Source organism: Bombus vancouverensis, chromosome 9, assembly GCF_051014615.1.
Source record: "Bombus vancouverensis nearcticus chromosome 9, iyBomVanc1_principal, whole genome shotgun sequence".
NCBI lineage: Eukaryota > Metazoa > Arthropoda > Insecta > Hymenoptera > Apidae > Bombus > Bombus vancouverensis.
This window is the reverse complement of record NC_134919.1, coordinates 14,878,955-14,902,059: the sequence shown is the minus strand read 5'-3', so window position 1 is coordinate 14,902,059 and position 23,105 is coordinate 14,878,955. Positions and strand designations below refer to the sequence as shown.

Genomic DNA, 23,105 nt, shown 5'->3' with positions numbered 1-23,105 from the left:
GTTACCAACCACCCTGTATATTTTATATTGTATAATTAGTTCTCGAATGAAAGAGAGGAAGAGAGATTTCTATTAGCATTAATATAAAAATATAACATTTCGAAAATTATGAAATAACAAGTATATACAACGATATGATAGGAAAATTACATTTACATTATAACGTTAATTAAATCCACTTGGGTTTCTCAAGTTTCCCACGATATTCGCCCTGTACATAAAATCCGATCGAAACACATTGCACGCGCGTTATCCCACAGAATAGTCGTTTCGTAACAACGGTTGTTATGAATTCTTAGAAAACAACAGATTATTGATTGGAAGATTACAACAGCCGTAATTGGCCAGCGAAATAAAAACCTAGTTAGAGGGATAAAAAGAAGAAAGAAACTTTTATGTTACGAAATAAAATTTTGTAACAAACAAGGAGGAATCGGTGGACGATCGTCGTTCGGATAGAAAATTTCTGTTGCGACTCCGGGAATTACATTTCCTGGTGAACGTGTAATCTGCGTGCAGACTGGTTCGCGTAATCACGTGCTACACACCGCGCTTTCCTCTGACACGGAACGTGGTCGATACGATCGATATGGTGAAACACGAATTTACTGGACACAGTAGCTTCGGTAGATACAAAGCTTTACGAGAAATTTGCATTTCGCGATAAAACGCAGCTTTTCCTTTTCGCGAACGAAAGAACGACAGGAAGATATAAAGGAGTATACGTAGAATAAAATATATGTTGAAAACGTTGAGAATTACCTGTGGGAATTGAGAGCCGGGAGAGAGTTTAACAAGCAAAAATTTGTAATTCGACGATATCATCTGTTTTTAATAATTGAATATTTTCTACCTAAAAGTTAACGACTTCGAGTTGAAAATTTAGGCTATTGGTATAGCTATACCTATGCATTATCTTCTACGTGTACGTATACTTTCAGGATGATGTAATTAATAGCAGCTACGATTACAAAATACAGAAAACGATGGAGCAAAATCCGCCCCCACGTTTTTCCATCATAAGGAAGCCTCGAAAGGAAATCTCGTTAGGAAAAAGATAAAACTATCGTCGTATCCGTGCTATCGTAATAATTTCAACATTTTAACAGACACGAAAGACAGTCATCCTCGATAATTGTATAGCGCGTCGCTTGATTAAAGACTTTAAACTTCGCCTTGTTAAATGGAAAGTTTCATGGAAACTAGCAACGTTTCCCTTAGAGGATTCGCAATCAAATAAGTACATAGCCTGTTTGCGACGAGTAACCGACAATCAGAACGTCTAGTGTTCGCGGAATATCCCTTTCCTCTTGACTATTTCACGCGAAAATATTTAACGTTTCCTCTATGAAATAAATATTTTTCCCTCGAACGATTCACGTTTTATGGATAATCGTAACTATGTTCATGAGAAACGTTGATTCTTACCGGTTTTCTGCGGCCTGGCATTGCCCGATCCTGACAGCAACAGGACCACCACGATCTTTAACAGCTTCATCCGCATTTTTGCACTGAAACAAAACGAGAAATAGTAGTTTCATCTACCCACGTATTGTATCTTTTTGACTGCGTAATGTCTACGGTACATTTAATGATTTTTCATTCGTAAAACTCGTCCGTATTTATATCTTCCTGCCTGAGTGATGTTAATCATGGATTTTGTAATTCTTAGTCGTACAATCCAAAAAATGATATTACAAATGTTGAAACCTTTATAAACGCAAGTAATCTCAATGTTTAACGTTAATATTTAGAAATATAGTTGCAACTGTCTGCTTTGACGTTTAGCGAATCAATGTTCTAGTGTTTAAAATTTCGAAGATATAAATTTCCTATTGGAATTTAGCTTTGCCTATGATTTTCTGCAATTGAACGTTCTCTCGCTTATACTTATCTTTAATCGTCGATTGTTATATTAGGTTGTCCGAAAAGTTTCTTTCGTTTTATAAGGAAATAATAAACGCACAATGTTTCTTGTTTCATATTAGTTTATTGAATTGTGTACGAATATAATAATAGAAATATAACGAAAACCTAATTCGATAAAATAACATAAAACAGAAATTGTTGTTCATCTATTATCATCTTATAAACCGAAAGAAACTTTTCGGACAACCTGATATCTTAGAAAATATATTCTGCTTACAAAAACGAAGCATTAAAAAGGAATAATAAAGAAAAGAATTAAGGACCAGGTTTATCCTCGACCCAATAATCCACTCGATTTTTATTCAGAGTTTATCACGAATGGAATAATTTTAGTAGCTTTACCAGGAAGCACGTGCGCTTCTTCCTCCAGAAATTAACCTCGACCTTATCGAAGGTGAGCCAACTTCGTAAGATGAATCAGTGGAACGATCACTTAACGAAACGTATCCGAAAATGAATGTACGTTACGATAAATTACAGAGCAATGACGCAATGACGATCGAAACAGGTGGCTCGATCGTTTTCCAGTGGGACACGTCAGGAATGTTTGATCGTCGATTTGCGTACGAAGGTCTCGATCGAGGTGATCGTTCGTATTCGATAGCCACGTCTTGGTCGTTCGCTTCGCGATGCCGATCGCATGGAAATGAGGAGTTTTGCGGTCGTTTCGCGGCACAGACGCGAAGGAACACACCGTTTAATACTCAATTTTATTTTATGCCTTTATTTTATGCAAATCGAAACCTTGCGATAAAATGTGAATAATCCTTTTTTTAAAGATGTTCTCTTTCTTTTTACTTTTCTTTCTTATTGCTTTCTGCCTTTTTTGAATTAACTCTTTCTTCTTTGTACAATTTCTTCGTCAATTTTATACAACCTAACAGATGCTCCAAAGGCTTAAAAATTAAAGATGAACATTTAAAACAGACACTGGAGATGTTTAAAAATACCAACTTCATCTTGGAAATATTATTGGATTGGCAACTAAGTGATTGCGGATTTTGTCATTAGGTGGTATTGACAAAATCCGCAATCACTTAGTTGCCAACCAATACAAGCAATGGAGAACTTAAACTCTAGAAATTCTAGTTCCATCCAATCGAATGCTACAGCAGTTACTTAAAAAACTCTAAAATCCATCCAAATCCCGTATCCTAATTAAACTCCATCGAATACTATAACCGGTTCAGCCTAATCCTACCAGCCGAAATTCCATCTCAATTAAACCCAAGCGTTCGTCGTGCACACCGAGCCTGACCAACATCCACATTCTCCTTTCAATCGGTGCCCAACATTGAGCGCGTTCCAAGCTCCCCGGTGGTTTCTCTTCGAACGCCGTAAAAGTATCGTGTTTTTTCTTTTATTTTGTACCGTTGCATCTTTTTCGTTGATATTGGTGTCCGGTAACGGTACCTGGACTATCAATCTTCTTAGCCCCCCCCCCATTTGAATGTGTCGGTGTGAGCACATTGTGCATCCTCCGACGTACACACCTGGCCGTAAGCGTCACAACATTGACAGACATTCCGTACAAATCGAACGTTACCGACTACTTTTTTATTTTTCAGTTATTTCGTTATAAATCTGTTATTTGACTCGCATTGTACAGTGGCGGACGAAAGAGAGCGTAAAAGTATGGTGCTCTATAAGCGTCAATAACGCTCGTACTAACGATTTTCTGCTACGTTGATAACGATAATCTACTTTGCAGTATATTTCACGTTCGTTCGTTGCTCTTGTCAAATATAAATGCGTTTCGTAAGATTATAGTCTTCGTACATTTCGTACTGTATAGCCGTGAAGCTTTCTTTCGTCCGCTACCATACGTATCCTATAAAATAAATATACTACGGTTATTTACGCAAATTCATGTTTTTATGGAGGTAATTAGGTAAATGAAAGCCAGGTAGAAAATTGTTTTACTAAATACTATAACCGCTACTGTACTTTCGATGCTTTATATCGCACGCATTCTGCCCACTTTTGCATATTCGAATTTCCTACGAATGAAGAAAAACGCGCGGTCTATTTGCAAGGAAAAGTATTATAAGGCGAAGTAAAATTCGTTTCGGCGTTCCATTAAACGTAATCACTGGGTGTCCTGATATATTTATGGCCAACGGTATAGGCCGGCAAGCGTGTCAGAGGCCACTGCAAATCGTCGGAGAGTGTTCGTAGCTCGATTACAACCAACGTACCGTTAAGTCGAAATACTTTTGATACGTGTGTCGCGAATCGCGAATGTCGTTTCAGCGATGCATCGTCACGGTATTCCCTCCGAATGGACCGTGGCCGTCGTCGCGTTTCCAGGTCGACGGGTTCCTGAACGTTCTGCCACGTTTGGCAATGATTTTCATAGCTTGTAGCTTTGTACAAGGAACGTAGAACGATGGAAATTGGATAATGGGATTAAAATCCTAACGAGGCTAATGGAGACGAATATGTCCTTGCGCCGATGATTTTTTCCATAGCTCGTCTAGCGTTTTGCGATAACCGAACGATAGGGAAATTAAACCGACAACCGTATGGAGATGAATCGTTCGATTTGCGAAAAATCGAATACCATTTACGTATTCCGAGATTAATATTGATAGACTTCTAGAAAGTGGAAAATCGATCACAGGTTGGTCAGTTTAAATCTCGAGAGACTCGATCGTTGAGAGAATATTTCTTGCGTTTCTCTTTTATCTTAGCTTTGTTATCTCGAAACTGCTTTGAAAGCTTCTTCTCGTTGAAGGAAATTCTTCCTTCTTCCACCATGGCGCTTAAAACCGTCTCGAGAGAAAAACGACTTAATTACGCGAACACGATCATCCTGTAAAATAGTTGGTACTCGAGTTTCGCCATTACAAAATCTAAATTGCTCGCTTTATGGCGTGAAACCAGTTCCGGTACGAACCACCGTAGACGGAAACCTGTCGAACTTGAATAAACATAAATCGACGAGCGAATCCTCAGCGAAACGCACGAAGCGCGCGCTCCTTTGACTCTCGCGGATCGAAATCAAAGACCAAGCCGTCTGAAACCTTGGAATTTCTCTTACCTGAATCTCAGAATCCTCCTGGAAACCGCATTTAATCACCAAACACGCGCAATAACGAGATACGAAGGAAAGCAGAAAGCTACACCAAAGAAAATATCAGACCGCGACACTGCAGAAGGCAAACTACTCGTCAAACTGAAAGACAAACGGAGAAACACTGTTCGAACCGACTTGAAACTCGAACGTTCTACGAAGACGAGACAAAGCTAGCGATCGCGGGACGAAACTAGGATCATTGGCGGAGGAGTAGACGCGGTGAGGAATCGCGATCGTGTCGTGCAGCAGGACGATGTTTCGACAATGGTGCACGGCTGACTGAATCTACGACTCGAAGGTTGGAGAAGCGGTGGGCCCGGCGTGCACGCAGCCTGACCACCGGGTAATCCGGCAAGGTGGAGAGGCGCCTCATGCACGAGTCATCGGGAACCCGTTACTCCGCGTTGCCTACGAACGAGATCTGCTCGGGTTGAATAACCTTCGCTGCGCGGCGCGACGTGTATGCTAAAGCGTGTTCGTGACTACCTTGGCCGATCACCTCGGGAATTGGGTGAATCTCCTGGATGATTCGTCGAGACGAGCCAACGAAAACGGGGAAGGACGCGCGCATCGGAACCACCACGCTCGATTGGGGTTACGCGTATGACGTAACCGCACACGATATGCGAGATATGTCGGCGATGTTGCGAAATTTGTCGCGTTTACGGGAAATTCGTAGGCAGAAAAGTACAGGGGATGCGTACAGCAAGTACGAAAGATAGAAATATCTTTTAACGAAGATGGACTACTATGATTTCTCTTTTGTTAAAGACTTAACAGGAGTTCTATCGGGTTGGCAACTAAATGATTTGCGGATTTCTTCATTAGGTGGCATTGACTTTGCTTTAATTTAGAACGCAAGTACTTCTCTCCAACGATGTTACAACTATGCTCTGGTGTTCTATTGGGTTGGCAACTAAGCGATTTGCGGATTTTGTCAATACCACCTAACGACGAGAGCGTAGTTGTAACAGCGTTGGAGAGAAATACTTGCGTTCTAAATTAAAGCAAAGCGTGTTCACATCGTACCGCGATCGCGTGTTTCGCTGCCACGCGACGATAAAAAGTTGTATGGGAAACCCTGACACTTAACGAATTACGCGTAATTAGTTAAGAAGAAGGTTGATTCGTTGTTCCGTAATAGCGAGCTTTATTATACTCGACGCGTTAAATCATTGCGAGTGAGTTGCATAGCTGCGTTACATTCAGTCGCCGTGACGATCAAATCTGTTTTTCTGCTTTCGTTGCAGGAAGTCGACCGGGAAACTGTAACGCGCCAGCGAGATCGAATTCATACTGTTTGGATAATTTAGTTAAATGGCTTGAGAATAAAAGATTATTAGGGTTCTGTAAAACGTACAGGAAGTTCGACTGGAAAATTTCACCGACTTTCGAGATCTCTACGACTGTTTCCTACGAAACATGGCTTAATGTGATCCACACGATGAATAAAACATCGATTCGACGAACGAACTTCGCCTAAACTTTTATCGCTGAACCTAGTTGAGGAAGGAAAGCTTCTGCGATACTCGATTGCACGAATAATTTCCAATTTATACAATTTGTGCAATTTACGCAATTTCGTTGGCTATTTGGCGGTTTACGACCATCACTATGAAGGAAGAAATAAAAGATGGAAACGTTCGTTTAGAGGAAAAACGATCTGTATTAGGGTAGAGCCTTCGTTATCCGAATATTCAAATATCCGAACGGAATGTTTATTACTAAAAGATACTCTTTTCCTGTCACGAATTATTATATCTGCGGCTTGATGCAGGAAATATCAACGTCGGTGCTTATAAATAAATAAATAAAAATTATATTAGCACTTAGAGATATGTGATAAAGTTCGTGTTCAAGTTTCTGCTGTTTCAAATTTCTCTTCTAATACAAAAAGGAAGAATTAAAGGACATGCTATTTGTTTTATCTACGTTGACTTTGCTATTTTTAGCAGAAACTTTATTTCATGAAAAATGTTTACGTTGACGTATATACAGTGCCATTATAGTAATTTCCACATAGAATTTGAAATTGGCGTTTTTATATAGAGTACCCAATTATTTACAAACTTAGTACAGAGTTTAACTGATTTTTGCAAAAATATTACATTGGCGCTTGTTGCACCAAGCCACGCGTGTGTATTAGAAAATAAACAAACGAAAGCGAGACTGTACCTTCTCATCAGCCGAAAATTTATGTAGCTTAGCGGCCAAAAAGATACGCAGCCCTTAAATATTTAATCAAACTGACAATTTTCTCATTCTCTGTTCGAAGAAATGAGATTTAAGGGGGTATTCTGGTCTAGAGGCATGAATTTCGGGCGATTTTTGAAGCTCTGTACAAGCGAAACAACAAATATTTTTGCTACCCTTCTTTTTAGCATTTGTTTACTGATATTTCGAGATTATGTAAAAAATTCACTGAAAAAAATTCAATATTTAAAAAGTTATGAGCTGGCAAAGTGGGTGCTGCCAAGAAAATGGGGTGTCGTGGCGTGCACGATATCAACCCTTCTGGTCATCCGAAACAAAAAATGCGAACGGATTCTTAATTAGTATGGATGCCGCTATCGTTTGAATCTTGGAAAAGTCAACACAACATTTTTTCACAAAATGACGGCCGTTTGAAAAAAAATGTCTTATTTCGCACGTTTTTTTGACAATTCCGAACGTTTAAAAAATAGTAATATTAAAGATTTTGAGCTGAGCGTGGTCCGGACGATACAGGAGTATATAAGGAATATTCAGACCAAATTTAAAATAAATCGGTTCGTTAGAACTTGAGATATCGTGCACGCCAACTCGAAAAAAGTAGTTTCGAGAAAAACGCGTTTAAAGTTTTGAGACGTAGCTACTCGAGCAGCGTCTACCGTTTACTGCACATTGGTCCCGGTCGGACCGGAGCAGATGCTGCGTCACAAAAATGGCTGTAACTCGTAAAATAATTGAAATTTTGAAAAATCCTTTTAAGGGCATACTCTCGAATGTCTAAACTTTGGAAATATGAAAAAAAATTTTCGATTTTTTCAAATTTCTAGACCAGAATACCCCCTTAATAAAAATCGATTGTTCTATCGTCCGAAAGTCGCATCAATCAAATATTTCTGCCTTCCTATTATTTCTGACTGTATAATTCTGACTTACATTTTAATTTATATCCTACAGGATATTTCTTTGAAAGTACTAACACCTTAAGACTTTGTAAGATCGCTTTGATAAAGAATTAATTACCGTAAAAATTGCTTTAAACGGTACAATCACGGAAGTGAATCGTTATATAGCATTTTTTAAATTTTCGTCAGGTGAATTATAAGCTCGATATATCTCATATTAGGCTGAACTGAAAATTGAAAACAATTACCACGATATTACGTGTACTTTACACGTAATAATGCAGCGTATGCTGAGGTTGAATAAGAATCTGAACGATTATGAAAAAGAGTGTAAAATTAATAAAAAAAAACAGATTTATATACTGTATATACTTTCCTCGCTAACCACGAGGTCGTAAAAGATCGCTTGCCCTTAACGCTCGAGGTCATTCGAAGATTATCAATAATTTTCAAAGTCGAATCATCGCTATTCAAAGTCGCTTCAAGTTCTTAAACCGTCATCGACGTCGCGATATTAGCACTGAAAGTCACTTACGAGTCGTTAGCAATTATCATATTATCGCTTTGCTTCTTCCCAAGGTCGTTTGAATGCCATGGCTAACTACCAAAGTCGTGTCATTACTATCACAAATCTAATTCAGTGAAAATCAAATATTCAGCGCTTCTCTCGTTTATCTGTTACGTAAATGATATTTATCAATTCTGTCAATTTGCTTTCGTAATGTTCGTCCTTTTTTCAAAGTTTCCTGACTTATATCCGAAAGGTACTGTTCTCAGGTATTGTTTACGATATTCCACACCGCGAATATAAAATGGCACATGGTGATTTAGGTTGCACGTTCTCTCAAACAACGAACTGGCGAACGAACATACAGCGTGGAGTTTGATCGTATCAGAAAGCAGGAACGTCGGATACCGTACATTTCCCTGAACCAAACCCACGGAAAACAGTTTGAATTATATGGAACGCGAGATGTGAAATGAGTGATCCATTAATTATGCGTGGGCAACGGTTATACCATGGTATTTTAACCTGAGAAACTAACTCGAGTTTATATTATTCCGAAAACAGATCTAACAGTTCGCCAGCGAAGAGCTATGCAAGAAGGTCGAGTACGAAGATAATTTCGATACAAATTGCTGACATATCCAATATAATTCCAACGTGTTTCAAACTAATTCCAATAAACAAAAACAAAAATTGCCTTATATCGTGACAATAATTGACACGATTAAAACGTTTTACCTTCTATTTTCTCTTATTTCTTCCTTTTCTTTTTATCGTGCCAATTACAGCCACGCGATGGATCTCGACCTAGAATCGAGAAAAAAGGATCATAGTACTTCGACATACCTTTGTAATCCTAGCAGAAACCGTGAAACCGGTTCCAAGGGTAAGTACGTTCATCGCGATTGTGATCGTCGAACACGCAGAAGATCTGTTTTTACAAGCACCACTTGCTTCCTAATGGCGATACATTCTGCAAGAAAGGCAACAGTACTCGCCACGTGGATAACATGCTGTTGCGTTCTAAATGTCACTCAAGATGCTCGATATTCGCTTTTTGTCCGTTAACGTCCGCGTTTCGAAGATCTTTCTCAAAACTTTGTTAGAAAACAGTCGCGTACATATGTATTGCTATATCAATATGCAAAACTTTCTCAACGGATCGATCTTTTAATTTATATTCATCAAAAGCGATGTAAAAGAAAAATGTTAACCAGTGTCGATGAGATGACAGATATTGGAAGAATAAAAATAAGATTCTTTAAAATGTAACTTGAAAAAAAACAATCTTATTCTCTCGTAAAACATTTCCACGTAATTATCGATCTTTCGACTTCATTATCCGGGACATTTTCTACAAATACAATTAGCTTGAAATTGTTCCACGAATAACATTAAATAATACTTTTACAGGTGTAATTAACTTCTAAATATAACGTTTCTCCGTTTGAATTTATTACCAAACGATTTTACAGCAGATCCTGACCCTGGTATTTTCAATTTCCTCTGCTAACTTTCCTCTGCTCGGACATTTTAACAGGCAATTAAATTCACTCTACTAATTTTCCCTGTTAAATTTACGCTACGCCGAGCTTCAGATTTACAACGAAATTTCACTTTAAGCGAAAATAACGTTGACAGTAATCGACGGCATAGGGGTATTGGTCTTAGGGAAACTGGTTCTGGTAGACGAACGAGCGTCTATTTGGATTCGTTGGGTCGAAACGAGAAACGCGTGAACGCGACAACGCGGAGAAGGCGGACATCCACTTCCGGTGCTAACGCCATCGACTCAACGGTGCAGATAGATCGGATTGGGACGCTAGATTACTCCCTTTTGTCGTCAAATGTCAGATGCAAGAGGGTGCAATAGTTGCACGATTTCGTGAAGAAAACGCTAACGTAAATTGTAGATGAAGTAGATCTGTTTCTGTATTTCGTTTTCGAAGATAACGTCCAAAATAAATAAAGCACCCAGTATGCGTAAAAAAGAAAAAAAAATAGAATACCAAAAAGGTTTCGATGGTGTCGATATAGAAAGAACTTTTGCAGACAGTTTTGGATAGGAACAATTTCGTCGTTTGGTCTGTCGCAAATTTGTTTAAAATGTACCTTCTTGCGCGATAATTTATCAGCTAATAATTATACCGCTTATGGTTGTACGTTCATGGGAAATTTTATTGCTCGTAATATGCTCATAGTGATACTTGTGCTCCGGTCAGCTGTGCGATCTGAAATTCGCTTCAAAATTTGAAAAAAGGAAGCAGAAGATCGAGACGGATTATCGTGTCAACGAGTGAAAAAAAATTCAAGTACGTGCTTGAAGATATCTTGTGGGATATCTCGCGAAATCTGGGAACAAAAATATAAGCGTTGAACATACGTAAGCATCGGTCTGTTACATTTAAATACCTTTAACAACGTGCTAGTATAATAAAAAAGGATCAAGATGGCTGTAATTACCATCCCTAACGAGGAAAGCTGGTAAGTCGAGCACGCGATTTAGAGGTATCGAGGGAAATTAGAAAGGAGAAAAACGTTAGGTACAAATACAGCTGGTGTTACACTGCTTTGTACTAATTTCAACGTCTTGTTCGAATAAAAAGATTGTATCAGCGTGTACGTCTGATGTTTAATTATCGTCGTTAGACCGCGGATTTTTATGCGTTTACCGAATGTTCGACGATACGAAAATTCACGTAAAATGTAAAAATACATGAAATATCCAAAATACAAAATACTCATCGTGACAATTGTTAATTTTTTATGAAATACAAAATTTATTAGAACAGAAGAGCTATCTTATACATAACATAATAACTTGAAATATTAACGAACAGCCCTCTATTCTCTTGTACATCTCAAACAGCAATGAATTTGTTTCATCGCACATTCATTCGTTCGACACATACGCGATGCGCTTGTCCCACGGCGATTTCCTTTTGTCTTCCTCTCTTTCATTCCTCGCTGGTACAATACACATGTACATACATCTATTTTCTAAACTTGCGTGAAAGTTCCACGTCCTCACTTGCGTTTATAAAAATAGGAAATTTGCAAAAATAGGAAATTTGCAAAAATAGGAAATTTGCAAAAATAGGAAATTTGCAAAAATAGGAAATTTGCAAAAATAGGAATTTTGCAAAAATAGTCCGCAGTCTAATCGTCATTTCCGAACGACAATTCTTTCGTGAATACAGCACATGTGAATTGTCCTATCTTCTTTTCGCTTTTCATAGTACATAGTACAGGAAGCATACGATATTCGAATAAATCGAACTCTACGCATCCCTGTAAGGAAGAGAAGCAAATCTCGGGAACCACCTGCCGGAAGGTGTGCACATATAATAGGGGAACGTGGTTACCGTGCCAGAATCGTAGGCAGCCGATGTGGGACATAGCGGCACTTCTTACGGCCATAGATACCTTTCCCATCTGTTGCCAAACGACGCCTGTCGACCTCACTGTCGCCAGACCATTTCGACGCGTGCCTGTGACCGCTACGACGACGAGGAAAGAAGAAAGCAAAAGAGGAACACGAGTAATTAATGCCGCCTCCGCGGAACAATGGTCGGCAACTATTCGAGAACAGGCTTTCATTATCATCGTGGAAAATGCAGGAAGAATTCGAGTATTAATAAACTTTAACGTAATTGCCTGTGTTTCATGATTAGACAAGAAAAGATTACGGCACGACGATTGTAATTTTTAAGTGTGCTGGGAATTTCTTTGAAAAGTTAAGCGTTTAATATTAGAAGAGATTATTTTCGATTGTATATAGGCAATTAGTTGTTTAAAATGGGATTCGACGTGATCGTCTCTTTTGTATCGTTCAATGAATCTTTCAACTGAAATCTCACATTATTATAGAACGATCGTAATAGTCTGTCTCGCGTTGTAAATCATCGTCGACGAGTGGAGATTGAACGATTCCCATGACAAGTCCTGATCGATTAGCGAGGACGCCAAGATGCGGGAAATTACTAGGAAATCGCGGAGAAACGTTAATCCATCTGCGGCTCTTAATCGTTATCGTGACGACACGTTGATGAAAGTTTACGTTTCAAAATAGCAGAATATGAGAAACGCGCGTGGCAAAACATGTCCTCGAAACACAATTCGTGGAATATTTGCGAAATCCGGTTTAGAAGCAGGCAAAAATTAAGAGAATACCATCAAGGTGTCATTGTTTAATTTATTTCTAGATCAAAGTGGAATTTTAATCTTTATTTGTTTATAAACTTGATAAGAATTGAATCTTGTCTTTGGAAAGCCTGATCGACATGCATTGAAAGTATTAAAATTGAAACACGAATCTAATCTTCGAAAACATGGTAAATAGCGTGGTTAAATGTTAGAAGAAAACTACTTATGATCACTCATTTTCAATGGAAAAAGAAATCTAAAAAAAAGAAGATTAAAACTAGGACTAAATACTTCAATTAAAACCAAATATAACACCATACTTAACCACGTAAGCCTGCAACCTCGCTTTTCCCAACGTCGTGTCGCCCGCATGAAACGTCCTTCGAGTCCACGAAATCTATTTCTTCTATGTTTTCGTGTCTTTAAAAAATCCTCCAAAATTCTTGAACATACTTTCAAGTTTCTAGAATATCGCCCGAGTGCTTTTTAATCGACATCTACGTGCTAAATTAATTTTTTCAAGCAGAGTTTAAATTTAAACAAAAGTATGAGAAAAATGAAAAATTAATGATAATCACTGATGGAAAACGACCCAGTATGCGAATCGAGGGTCAAATACTAGAAGGAAAAAGACTGATAATCCCATGTATCTAAATGTAATACATAAGAAACAAAGAATCATTAGCAAAGAAGAAGAAAGATTTCCACGATGAAGCGACGATTCGAATTAATAAAATTTCCACCGTGTCTGACACCGTAACGATTCCCCGAGGGTTACGTCATCGACGCGTAATAAATAATTAAGAGCAACGTCCGCGGATCGTTGAACGGGAGCGCTTCCGCAACGAGCGGACCGTTATCTATCGAAAACCTTTTTTAACGCGAGCCGCTCGACAACCGACCGATCCCGCCAAGTAGCTGTTTTGCATGTGCTCGTTGGATCTCGCAGGAAACCAAACCAGGATGATCCGCTGAAAAATGGATCGAGAACGATGCTAATTAGAACCTTGAACTCGTGGGCCGCAGGCTACGAAAATTCTCGTTCGACTATCTGAGCAGGACACGCATCCGGTCTTTGGAACATCTTACTTTAGATCATGCTCTTTTAATAATTAGAATTATGTAGATGCGCGTCCAAGTATAGCGTGCACAGAATTTAAATAAAAATGTAGTAAACGAGCTTTCGGCTTATAACGTTGAACGAATGCATGCGAATCGAAGGAAACAAGCTTTCCTAATGTATTCGATCGGCATTTACGCTGTATCCGATCTCCATTGATAAACCGAGAGTAACGCGCGTTTCATGTAATTGCATAGATTGGTATTGTAGGATTTTTTTTTCTTTTGGAGGAAACTGTTCATTTATTAGTGAAAACAAGTGAAACGAAATGAAGTAAGATTGGAATTTACTGGAAGAGAAAGATTAATGCGGTGTTGGGGAAGTTTGTCGATGATAGGACGAGGAAATCGTTTTATGAGAAAACGGCGAAACGAACGTGACGTTGATGGGCAAGAAGGTTATCGATCGTGAAGAGAACGAAAGTTTCGAGGAAATCAGAAACAACAGCCGAAGAAGGAAAAAGTAACTCTGGCTTCTTGAAACGGTACTAATTGCTGCCGTCGCGTTCGTGATAATTGACGAACACGTGAAACCTGGGGATAACGTGTGCCAACTCGTTTTCAACAACTGGTATTCCCACATGCTGTTCGTATAAAATGTATCGCAAGTAAGAGGAAGAATCTCTTTTAAGAATATATTCGACGAGAGTGAATTTAAGTTATTATACAAACTTGATATAAAATAGACGGGCATTGTATAAAAATGAATTACAAAAGTTAATTATAAAGGATGATAGAAGTAATTGGCAAACATCAATCGCGTATACTTTTGTTCGAATAAATACCAGTTGTATCGATTTCGCAAAGAAATATTCTGTAGCGATATATAAATTTCTATTATCTATAATGAATCTTTTTTATCATCGTTTACGATCATTCGTAGATCGTCAGATGTCTGTAAAAAGAATATTAAAATAATAAAAAATACTCAAGTATCTAGAAACCGAAATATCTAAAATACCGACTACTTCGATAACTTTAATTAATTAATAAATATCAGGTAGTATCATTAGGAAAAGTATAGCAATTAAAAAGAATACTCTTTGTCGGCTAGTCAATGTCCGAAAGAAGCGTTAAATGGCGTTAGGCGAGTGGCATTGATCGAAAGAATAAATCGTTCGATCGGAAGGAAGCGTTTTGCTTCTCGCGAAAGTGCGCGTTAATTATACCGTCGTTAATTACATCGCGTGTAAAAAAAAAAATAAAAAATGTTTGTAAACAACGGCAGTACCATGCCATCATTCACCGACGATTTCCTGCATGAAATTCTGATTACCATCGTCATAATGGCCACCTACATTCTGACTCGCCGCGAGCATTGTACTCTACACGCGATAAAATCAACTGCAAGCTTGATTGCATCGATCGTGACTTTGTAGAATTCGTAAATTACGTTTGAAAGATTGTCGGTCATTAAGTATTTACTGTTTACTTTATTCAATACGGTGTTACGTTATTTCATATTTCATATTTCATCTTGAAAAAAACCTTAATATATCATTCATAAAATATCGCCAACCCATAACTCTACTAATCCACTGATTCATTGATCCAATTTTCAAGATCTCTTTGAACATCGTCTACTGTGTATTATTAAATATTATTTCCATCGCGAGAGAGAGAGAGAGAGAGAGAGAGAGAACATTCTAATCGAATCGTAATTTTGAAAAGTCTCAAGTGAATAATTTCAATGTTCTTAAATTCCAACTTTTAGATACCACATTTTTGAATTTCTCCAACTATAACAAATTCCAGCTGTTAATTGGTTCGATTTGAAAAAATTCCAGCTTTTAATTTTTCTAGTTTCTACGAAACTGCAGTTATTAATTTAACCAACATCAAAATTTTCAGCTTGAAATTTCCCAAAATTCGAGAAACTCCAACTTTGAACTGTGCAACTTACTGATTTGGATTCTTAATTTCTCCAACGTATTCGTATCTTTTATTCTCGATATTATGACTTTAACTTGCAAGAATTTATTTTTCCAGCTTTCGTAAACCGTTTATAGAATCTTTGCTTCTTAAATAAGTTCCAGGATACTCACCTACTTTGGAGTCGTGACTATTCCTCGCGTACCCTCTCGATTCCTCCTCTATTCGCTCCAGAGGAACACGCTGGTTCGCTTCGTTTCGTTTTATCCCGATGGAATCGGCAGTCTCGACACGGTATCGATTCGATTTACGCGAACGACAACTTTCTGGCTGGCGTCGATCGCGGCACTTCCGTTCCTGAAACGGAACATCGATTCACGGTCAAGGTGAACGATTTGTCTTGGATCGTTCGCTCAAATCACGCGTGAAACAATCGAATTCATTGATCCACCGTGAAATCAAGTCTATCATTCTTGCTGTAGAATCGATTCTATTTGTATATCCAGAGAAAGTGTAAGAAAAATATGAAAATTATCAAACGCTATGGTAGCGAGCTGAAAATCACAGCGATACGAGTCAAACATTTGAGAATTCGAATTTAGTTATTTATATTTTAAAGGTATCGTCCCTTTGATTTCGTAAATAATTAAATTACAATTTTATTCTTTGTTACGATGCTTTTTCACGATATGAAAAAATATAACGAACATTTCGTAATAATATGGAATCGTTGGCGAAAAGTTGGTTGCGTCTTTGACGATCGATACGATCTGAACTTTTGCCGCGTATTTCACTATTAGATTGAGAATCAACGAAAAGATTTTCAAAAAATCAAAAAAAAAAAAACTAGAGAAGCTACTCGATAAGTACATTATATTTGCACGTGTTATGGAATAAAATTTGTATCCTATGAAAATAATTTTCATCCTGACAATACATAAGGTGGATAATTCGCGATAACAAGGTATTTTATAAAACTGAGCTACATCGCTATGATTCTCAACCAGCCAGATGAGAATTACCGAATCAAATGAAAAGTCAAATTAAAATGTCAACGTTATACCCGGTAAGAAAATTCAATGCCTTCGGATTCGTCTAGGGTTTCGATTTGTATGCAGATTACTGGCTTTCCTTTTCTATCGAGAGATAAGACGTATTCACAGCTTACTGCACGTCACAGACTTTCTACTGGATAATTTATCGTTTTGCATCCAATAAAACTAGGTGGCTTGTCTACCTACATTCTACGCTACAGAATCTACGATATCGACGTTGCTCTTTTAGTCGTAGAGTCTAGTAGCCGGCGTGAACGCGTATTTCAGAGGTTGATTCGTGCTGTGCGCCGGATAACGCGTGCAAATCACGAGTGCTCTGGTATGCCGATGTTTTCTCTCCCCTTTCGTCGTGTCTAACAGATTTGATTAGAATTCAGTGAAACGGGAACACGTTTGGAAAAACGCACCACGTTTCTTCCCACTTGCGTCGTTATCCCGATTACACATTTTTGAATCCTCGTCATGTAGGACAAATAATTTTCACCTAATATTCGCTATGTTTCTAAAAATACTTGATATACCTATTTCTCTGTAGCTTCATTGCGAAATCGCTGTCTCACGCGATTAGGAACCTTCGTCATTTTGTTAATTAAATTTATCGCTGAATATTATCGTGTTGTGAAAAACGTTTAAAACTTTGTATTTCGGTTGCTATCCCGATTTATGTTTCGTTTAAAGATCTCGTACGACTAATAACGTTCATCTTATTGAATCAATCGTTCTATCGAGTAAAAAGAGTAAACGGAGAAGCATCGGAGTTTGATTATTTTTTACAGACAAATAATATCCAATTTTCGTTACTCACCTGTCAGAGTTTCTTCTTGGAGATGCGAATACCGTGTCAGACTCGTATGGTTTCCCCGCAGGTAATTATCTCTTCTCCTGTTTCCTTCTTTCCAGGAAGAACAGTCTCTCCTTTCCAAAGAACGAAATCTTCAATTCTTTGGAATGTTCTTTAAATTTCTCATCGTTGCCATTCAAATACGCTCTTCGAGACAAAGAGAATAATGATAATTAAAGCTTCAACTTGCAGTTGCTGTTTCTTCTTCGCCTGTCCAACTATAACACTCGCTTCGTTCCCAACTTGTCGACTTGCTCGACGATCATCCTCGCCTCATAACGTACGAGTCTCCTCCCTATGTACTCGTCCGCTCGTCCGTAAACCAACCACTTGCTGAAGAGATTCGCGATCTTGGTTTCACGCCTCATAAGCCCCGAAACGTTTCATCCCTTTTTGCGCTTCGAATCGTTTCTTGCTGCTTTCTCTGATTCGACCGACTCCTCCGGTGTCGTTTTTACTCTTCTCCGACCATTCGTCGTTTTTCCTCTTCGCTTCCGGCGGCTGTCCTTTCGAGTCTCTCGCCATCCACGACTATACGATCTGTTCTTATCGATCCGATCGTTGCTGCTCCAGGGCTAACGCCTAGGAAAGTTGCGTGGAATTATGTTTTTTAATTATTTTTGTCGCGGAGCGATCTTGAAGTCGTGTTGGATGCAAGAAATCAAGGAAACGGTTACGAAGGTAGTAGCGTGTTTCTTCTCTTTCCTTTCGCCTCTCGGTCGATCGCGTATGATGGATCGCTGATCCTTCGATCGTGTTCTATTTCCGATCGAGGGATTATATTTATCGATTATTTCCCTGAAGATGCGATCTTAGAACCGTGACATTCTTTTTCTCTTCGTAACGAGTCGTTGGATAGTTTGCGACAGATCGTCGATCATTCGAACGCGTCTGTTCGATCTGAAAAGATCAGATTTTCAAATAATTTCCCTGGAAAAGTATCACGACCTTAGAATGCTGCAGATGCATGAAAGCAGAGAAACATCGCAGAAATACAGTGTCCTTCCTCTTTGATCATTTTCCAGCGTACGTGTCACGTGTCTGATAAATCCTCGATCCTTCGTCACGTTCTATTCGAACCGAAGAGATCGTCTTTCCTGTTATCATCGTCGGTAAATGATCTCGGAATCGTGTCAAAGGAAAGAAATCAAAGGAATATCGAAAAAGCGGCAATATGCTCCTTGTTTCGTTCAATTATGTATGACAGATTGATTCTGTGACCGAGATATGTTCGAATCGAAGAGACGTTGATGATTCTGCAATGGGCTTCCGGCACGACGCGTTTCTAGGTAGACACGCTAATCGACGAAGAAATAAATACGCGTTTTGTGTCATTGCGTGCCATCAAAGAGGTCTTGCATGTTCGTGGACACGGTCGTTCGTGCTCCAGTAAAATCACAGGAAACGTTCAATTTGTGGAAGTTCGTCGTTGAAGAAGAATCCTCTGACCAGGTCACTTCCTTCACCGTCCGCTGCTTCTCGATCTTTTCCACGAAAATGCAAACTCAAGCAGTTCGTTTCTATTTCGCTGTCAAATCCTTTGTTCCTTTCGCGCTAATGGAAGCCCGACTTTTACGAGTCTTCGTTTACAATTCCTTTCTATTTTTATCGCTTTATACGGCGCTTCTGCCAGCTTGGTCGATGGTCAAAATAAAAATAACGACGCTCGATCGTAATAGTTTCTTACACAAAACGGTTCTTTTATTTGTAATTGAAATCTGTCGAGATTCATAGCAATCAGCTTGTTAGAGATGCCGTTCTTTAGTTACTTTCTCTTCCTATCGATGTTTTTGCAAGTCAACTTACTCCTTTCAATTTTTTATCGCTAGGCTAATTATCTTTTATCGGTACGCCAGAACCTGTGCTTAAGGCAATTGCGTTAGGCTACCGATCTTCGCGGTGCTGTCCAATTTGTCAAACGATCACGATCGTTCCAATGTTTACATCTTCTAATTCCTTCTTTTCCCACCGTAATACGCCTCTATCCTATTCCCTTCAAATTTCATGCAAAAATTCTTTCGTAATATCCTGTTGTGCAACTTTACCCTTTTGTCCTTGACGAGAATCGCTCTCCGATGTTCTCCGACCACATCGTCCAACGTTTTGTCTTTCTTTTGGGACAGCCGTGTTCCAGCACGGAGTGTCGCGGAAATTTAACCCTCTGGAGAAAAATCTCTCTGTTCTTATCTAGACTGTTCCTTCATTTACGATATTCTTGGGTACCTCGCCAAATAGCCGTAGTCGTTCGCGAGATACGATTCAATTTCTCTCTAAACAAACTCTTCCTTCCAACTTCTTCCACGCGTTCCAGTTGCTCGCCAAAAGCGTAGCCTCGGAGTTTCTCTCTAAACAGTTCTATCTTCGCTCGTCCTTCGATCCGGTCTCTCCGACAATTTCATCCGGAAACGTAGATTCTTCGCGAAAGAAAACGCGCTTCTCTTCCACAACGAAATCCTACAATTTCTCTTTAAACGATCCGGCGCATCTTTTATCTGTTTCTTCGGCAACTTGAACGGCGTGCCGCGGTTCTTCGCGCGTCCATCAAACGCCTTCGCCCTCTATCACCATCCTTTGGTGGTGCATACCTTTCTCTCACGTTTCGAAGATCGTAAAATCGGAGCAAGAGTCGGACAAGATCGTAAAACGATCGCCCTTTTGTGACAAGTGACTGCGAGACGAGTGTCGAAATTGCACTGAGGCTGGTGGTATTCTACCGCCCCCGATGTAGCTTCTCCTTACCGCGTCAGAGTCGAGCCATTTAATAGTGGGGACTCGGATATCCCTTCTTTCACTGGGAAGCTACTCGCGAACGCTGTTCGTGTCCTTGCTATTCACGATCGCGATATCCTCGTTGCTTACGGCGGAGAAGACCTTCTCCCTACCGACCGTATTTCTTTCACCTTGCTGCACGTCCTCTTCGTCTTTTTCCTCTTTCCTTCTTCCCTTTCTTCGTCCTGCTGCTCCTTCTCCCGCTGCTGCTGCTGCTCCTCCTCCTCCTCTTTCTAGGTCTGTTTCATTCGCCTCTCGTTCCCACGATTCTCCCGTTTAACCGGTAACACCATTCACGCGGCTAATACCGCTGCCTCGAAAGCGGAGATTCGTGTCGATATTCAGAATCGCCGTGCAATTGCACGCTCACTGCTATTCCAACGTATTCGCGTTCCTGCTTTCTCGATCGATCAATTTTTTTCCACCTATTGTTCGTTGTGACCCAATGGTCGTTCCATAGGAAAGGCTGTTTTTGTTCGCGCGGCTACCGGGAAGCTGATCTCTTGGCTTTAGGAGCCTCCGATGAGCGACATCGGCAGTTCAGCGGAGATCGAAAAACTCGATCGGCAAAGTATAGCGAGATAAAAGGCTAATGGAAAAATATATCTTAAGATCTGTGTATTTTATTCCCGACAACTTTAGGAATATTATCTGTCGTTTTATTCGTCTTTTCTGTGTTAGTGTTTTGCTCGTTTAAAACCGCGCGCACCGCTGAACGTTACCAGCGACCACCATCCTGTATTTCCATCTTAAACATTCTTAAATATCGTTCGGTTGGAATATTTCTTAGATACAAATTCGGATCTTTTCTCGGCTCGGATTAATCCGGGCAAAGAGAATCTTCTTTGTCGCCTCTTTTAAATATCGAAAGAAAAAATTCAACGTTTTTACCAACTTCGATTTCGACCTGCCGTTTCTTATTATTTCATTTAAATGTACAACTTTGTTCCTGTAGCCGTGTTGAAGATCGCTTCCTCTTCTCCATCCTGACACAAGCAACGATAAAATCGAGATACTCGCTGTATCATAACGCAAGGCACGAAAAGATGCTTAAAATTCGACGATACTTTCTTCCTTTCTCTCTCCTTCGCTGTCAGGAAAGACAACTTCCGACCTGTTAACGTTTCGCTTTAATTCGCAGCCGCGCGTTCAATTAAGGAAAGCTTTGAAACGATTTGTATCGAAACCGGGAAACTCGAGCGAAGCGCAAGGTGTCTGTCGTTCGCTGTAAGCGCTAACACTTTAACGTTGTAACATGTTAATGCGCCATGTTAACGGGCTAATTTCCCGTAACTGTTCGCATCGAACGGCCCATTGTTCTCCAGTGCGCAGCTATTTGCTCAGCAATTAAATTCATGGCTCCTGGTCGATCGTTTTACAACTGAAACTCGTTCCATTTTCTCGATAGGATTCCAAGCGTCTAGTTGCAGCGTTAATGAGCCCGTCTACGACCATTTGCGATCTTCTCGATGCTCGTTATCGATAGATAATAAGTATAATAAATGAAATTGCAACGAAATAATAATCAACTAGAATATGGACGTAAGAAAACTGGGGGAAAAACTGTCGGATCATCTGGGCGGAATTTTAAAAGTAAAACGGAAACAGTGTACGGGTAGAAATGACAGAGAAACAAGTCGATAAGCGACGGCAATAGAATGTAAAAGAAGATAATGAACATTCTACAGAGAACTCGCGAACCAGAAGAATTGTAAAAACAAATAAAATTATAATAGCTAGACGCGATTACAATACAATCGTAACTCGAATACCAATTAGCGCAGATGTCTATGAAGATTGTGATGGCTAAAGTCGATCGTAAAATAATCGGTTAGTCTTTTAATAATCGCTATCGATGTTTCTATGCACATTTTTTCGCCACAAGATCGCAATTTTGGGAGACTTTTTTTTTTTGTTATGAGAATAGAAAAAAGAAGAAGAAGAAGAAGAAGAAGGAAAGGAAAAGAACTGACGTAAAGCGCTCGATCCATTTTTATAGCATAGCATATAGCGTTAGGCATATCAGGGAACGCATGGTTCAGAGTTCAGAGTGATTTCAATACCAGGATAGGGAACGATGTCAGCGCAACAGTAGAGACTTTGCGAATCTCAGCGTTCTGCTCGTAATTTACGTTTTATCGCTAAAAATCTTCCAACCGCGTCAAACGTGTATCCCAGCTCATTTCCATCTGAATTTTGATTTAATATTTTTTTTTTTTTTTGTTTTTGTTTAACGATTGATGCACATGCAACGATACCGAACGATTGGAAATTATTAATTATATTATATGGCCGGATATTATAATGTAACTTGTAAATTACATATATATGTGTGCGTGTGTGTGTAATTCAAGAGCACTATGAATCTTCTATCTACAACGCACAATTTTTTCACTGCCTCGAAATTGTTCATGCCGTTTTAATATCACCGGCACGTTACTGTTACTTTGCTTCAATTTAACACCGACGGTTCAAATAATTCTTGAAACAAATCTTACACGAATTACACAACGATTTGCTCGTACGTCATGAATATAGATATCGTGTACTTAAATTGTTCGTTGATCGCTATTATCTTGCCTGTATAAGGCGTGACGGGCACGTAATTATTTTATCAAGTGGCAATTACACTTTGCAAATGACCAACTACGAGTCGGAGGTGTTATTTATTAAT

At 39.2% G+C, this 23,105-nt stretch overlaps 1 protein-coding gene across 1 annotated transcript in view; it reads right to left on the bottom strand.

The window, feature by feature from the left end:
* Positions 1-20,500, bottom strand: part of LOC117158839 (uncharacterized) — a 28,982-nt gene extending 8,482 nt beyond the window's left edge. The window contains exons 1-3 of the mRNA XM_033338173.2: positions 17,627-20,500; positions 15,940-16,123; positions 1,429-1,511 (exon numbers count right to left, since the gene is read on the bottom strand). Coding sequence (XP_033194064.1) covers positions 1,429-1,504 — 76 coding nt within the window. The 5' untranslated portion in view covers positions 1,505-1,511; positions 15,940-16,123; positions 17,627-20,500. The remainder of the gene's footprint in view (positions 1-1,428; positions 1,512-15,939; positions 16,124-17,626) is intronic.
* Between the last annotated feature and the right edge of the window lie 2,605 nt (positions 20,501-23,105).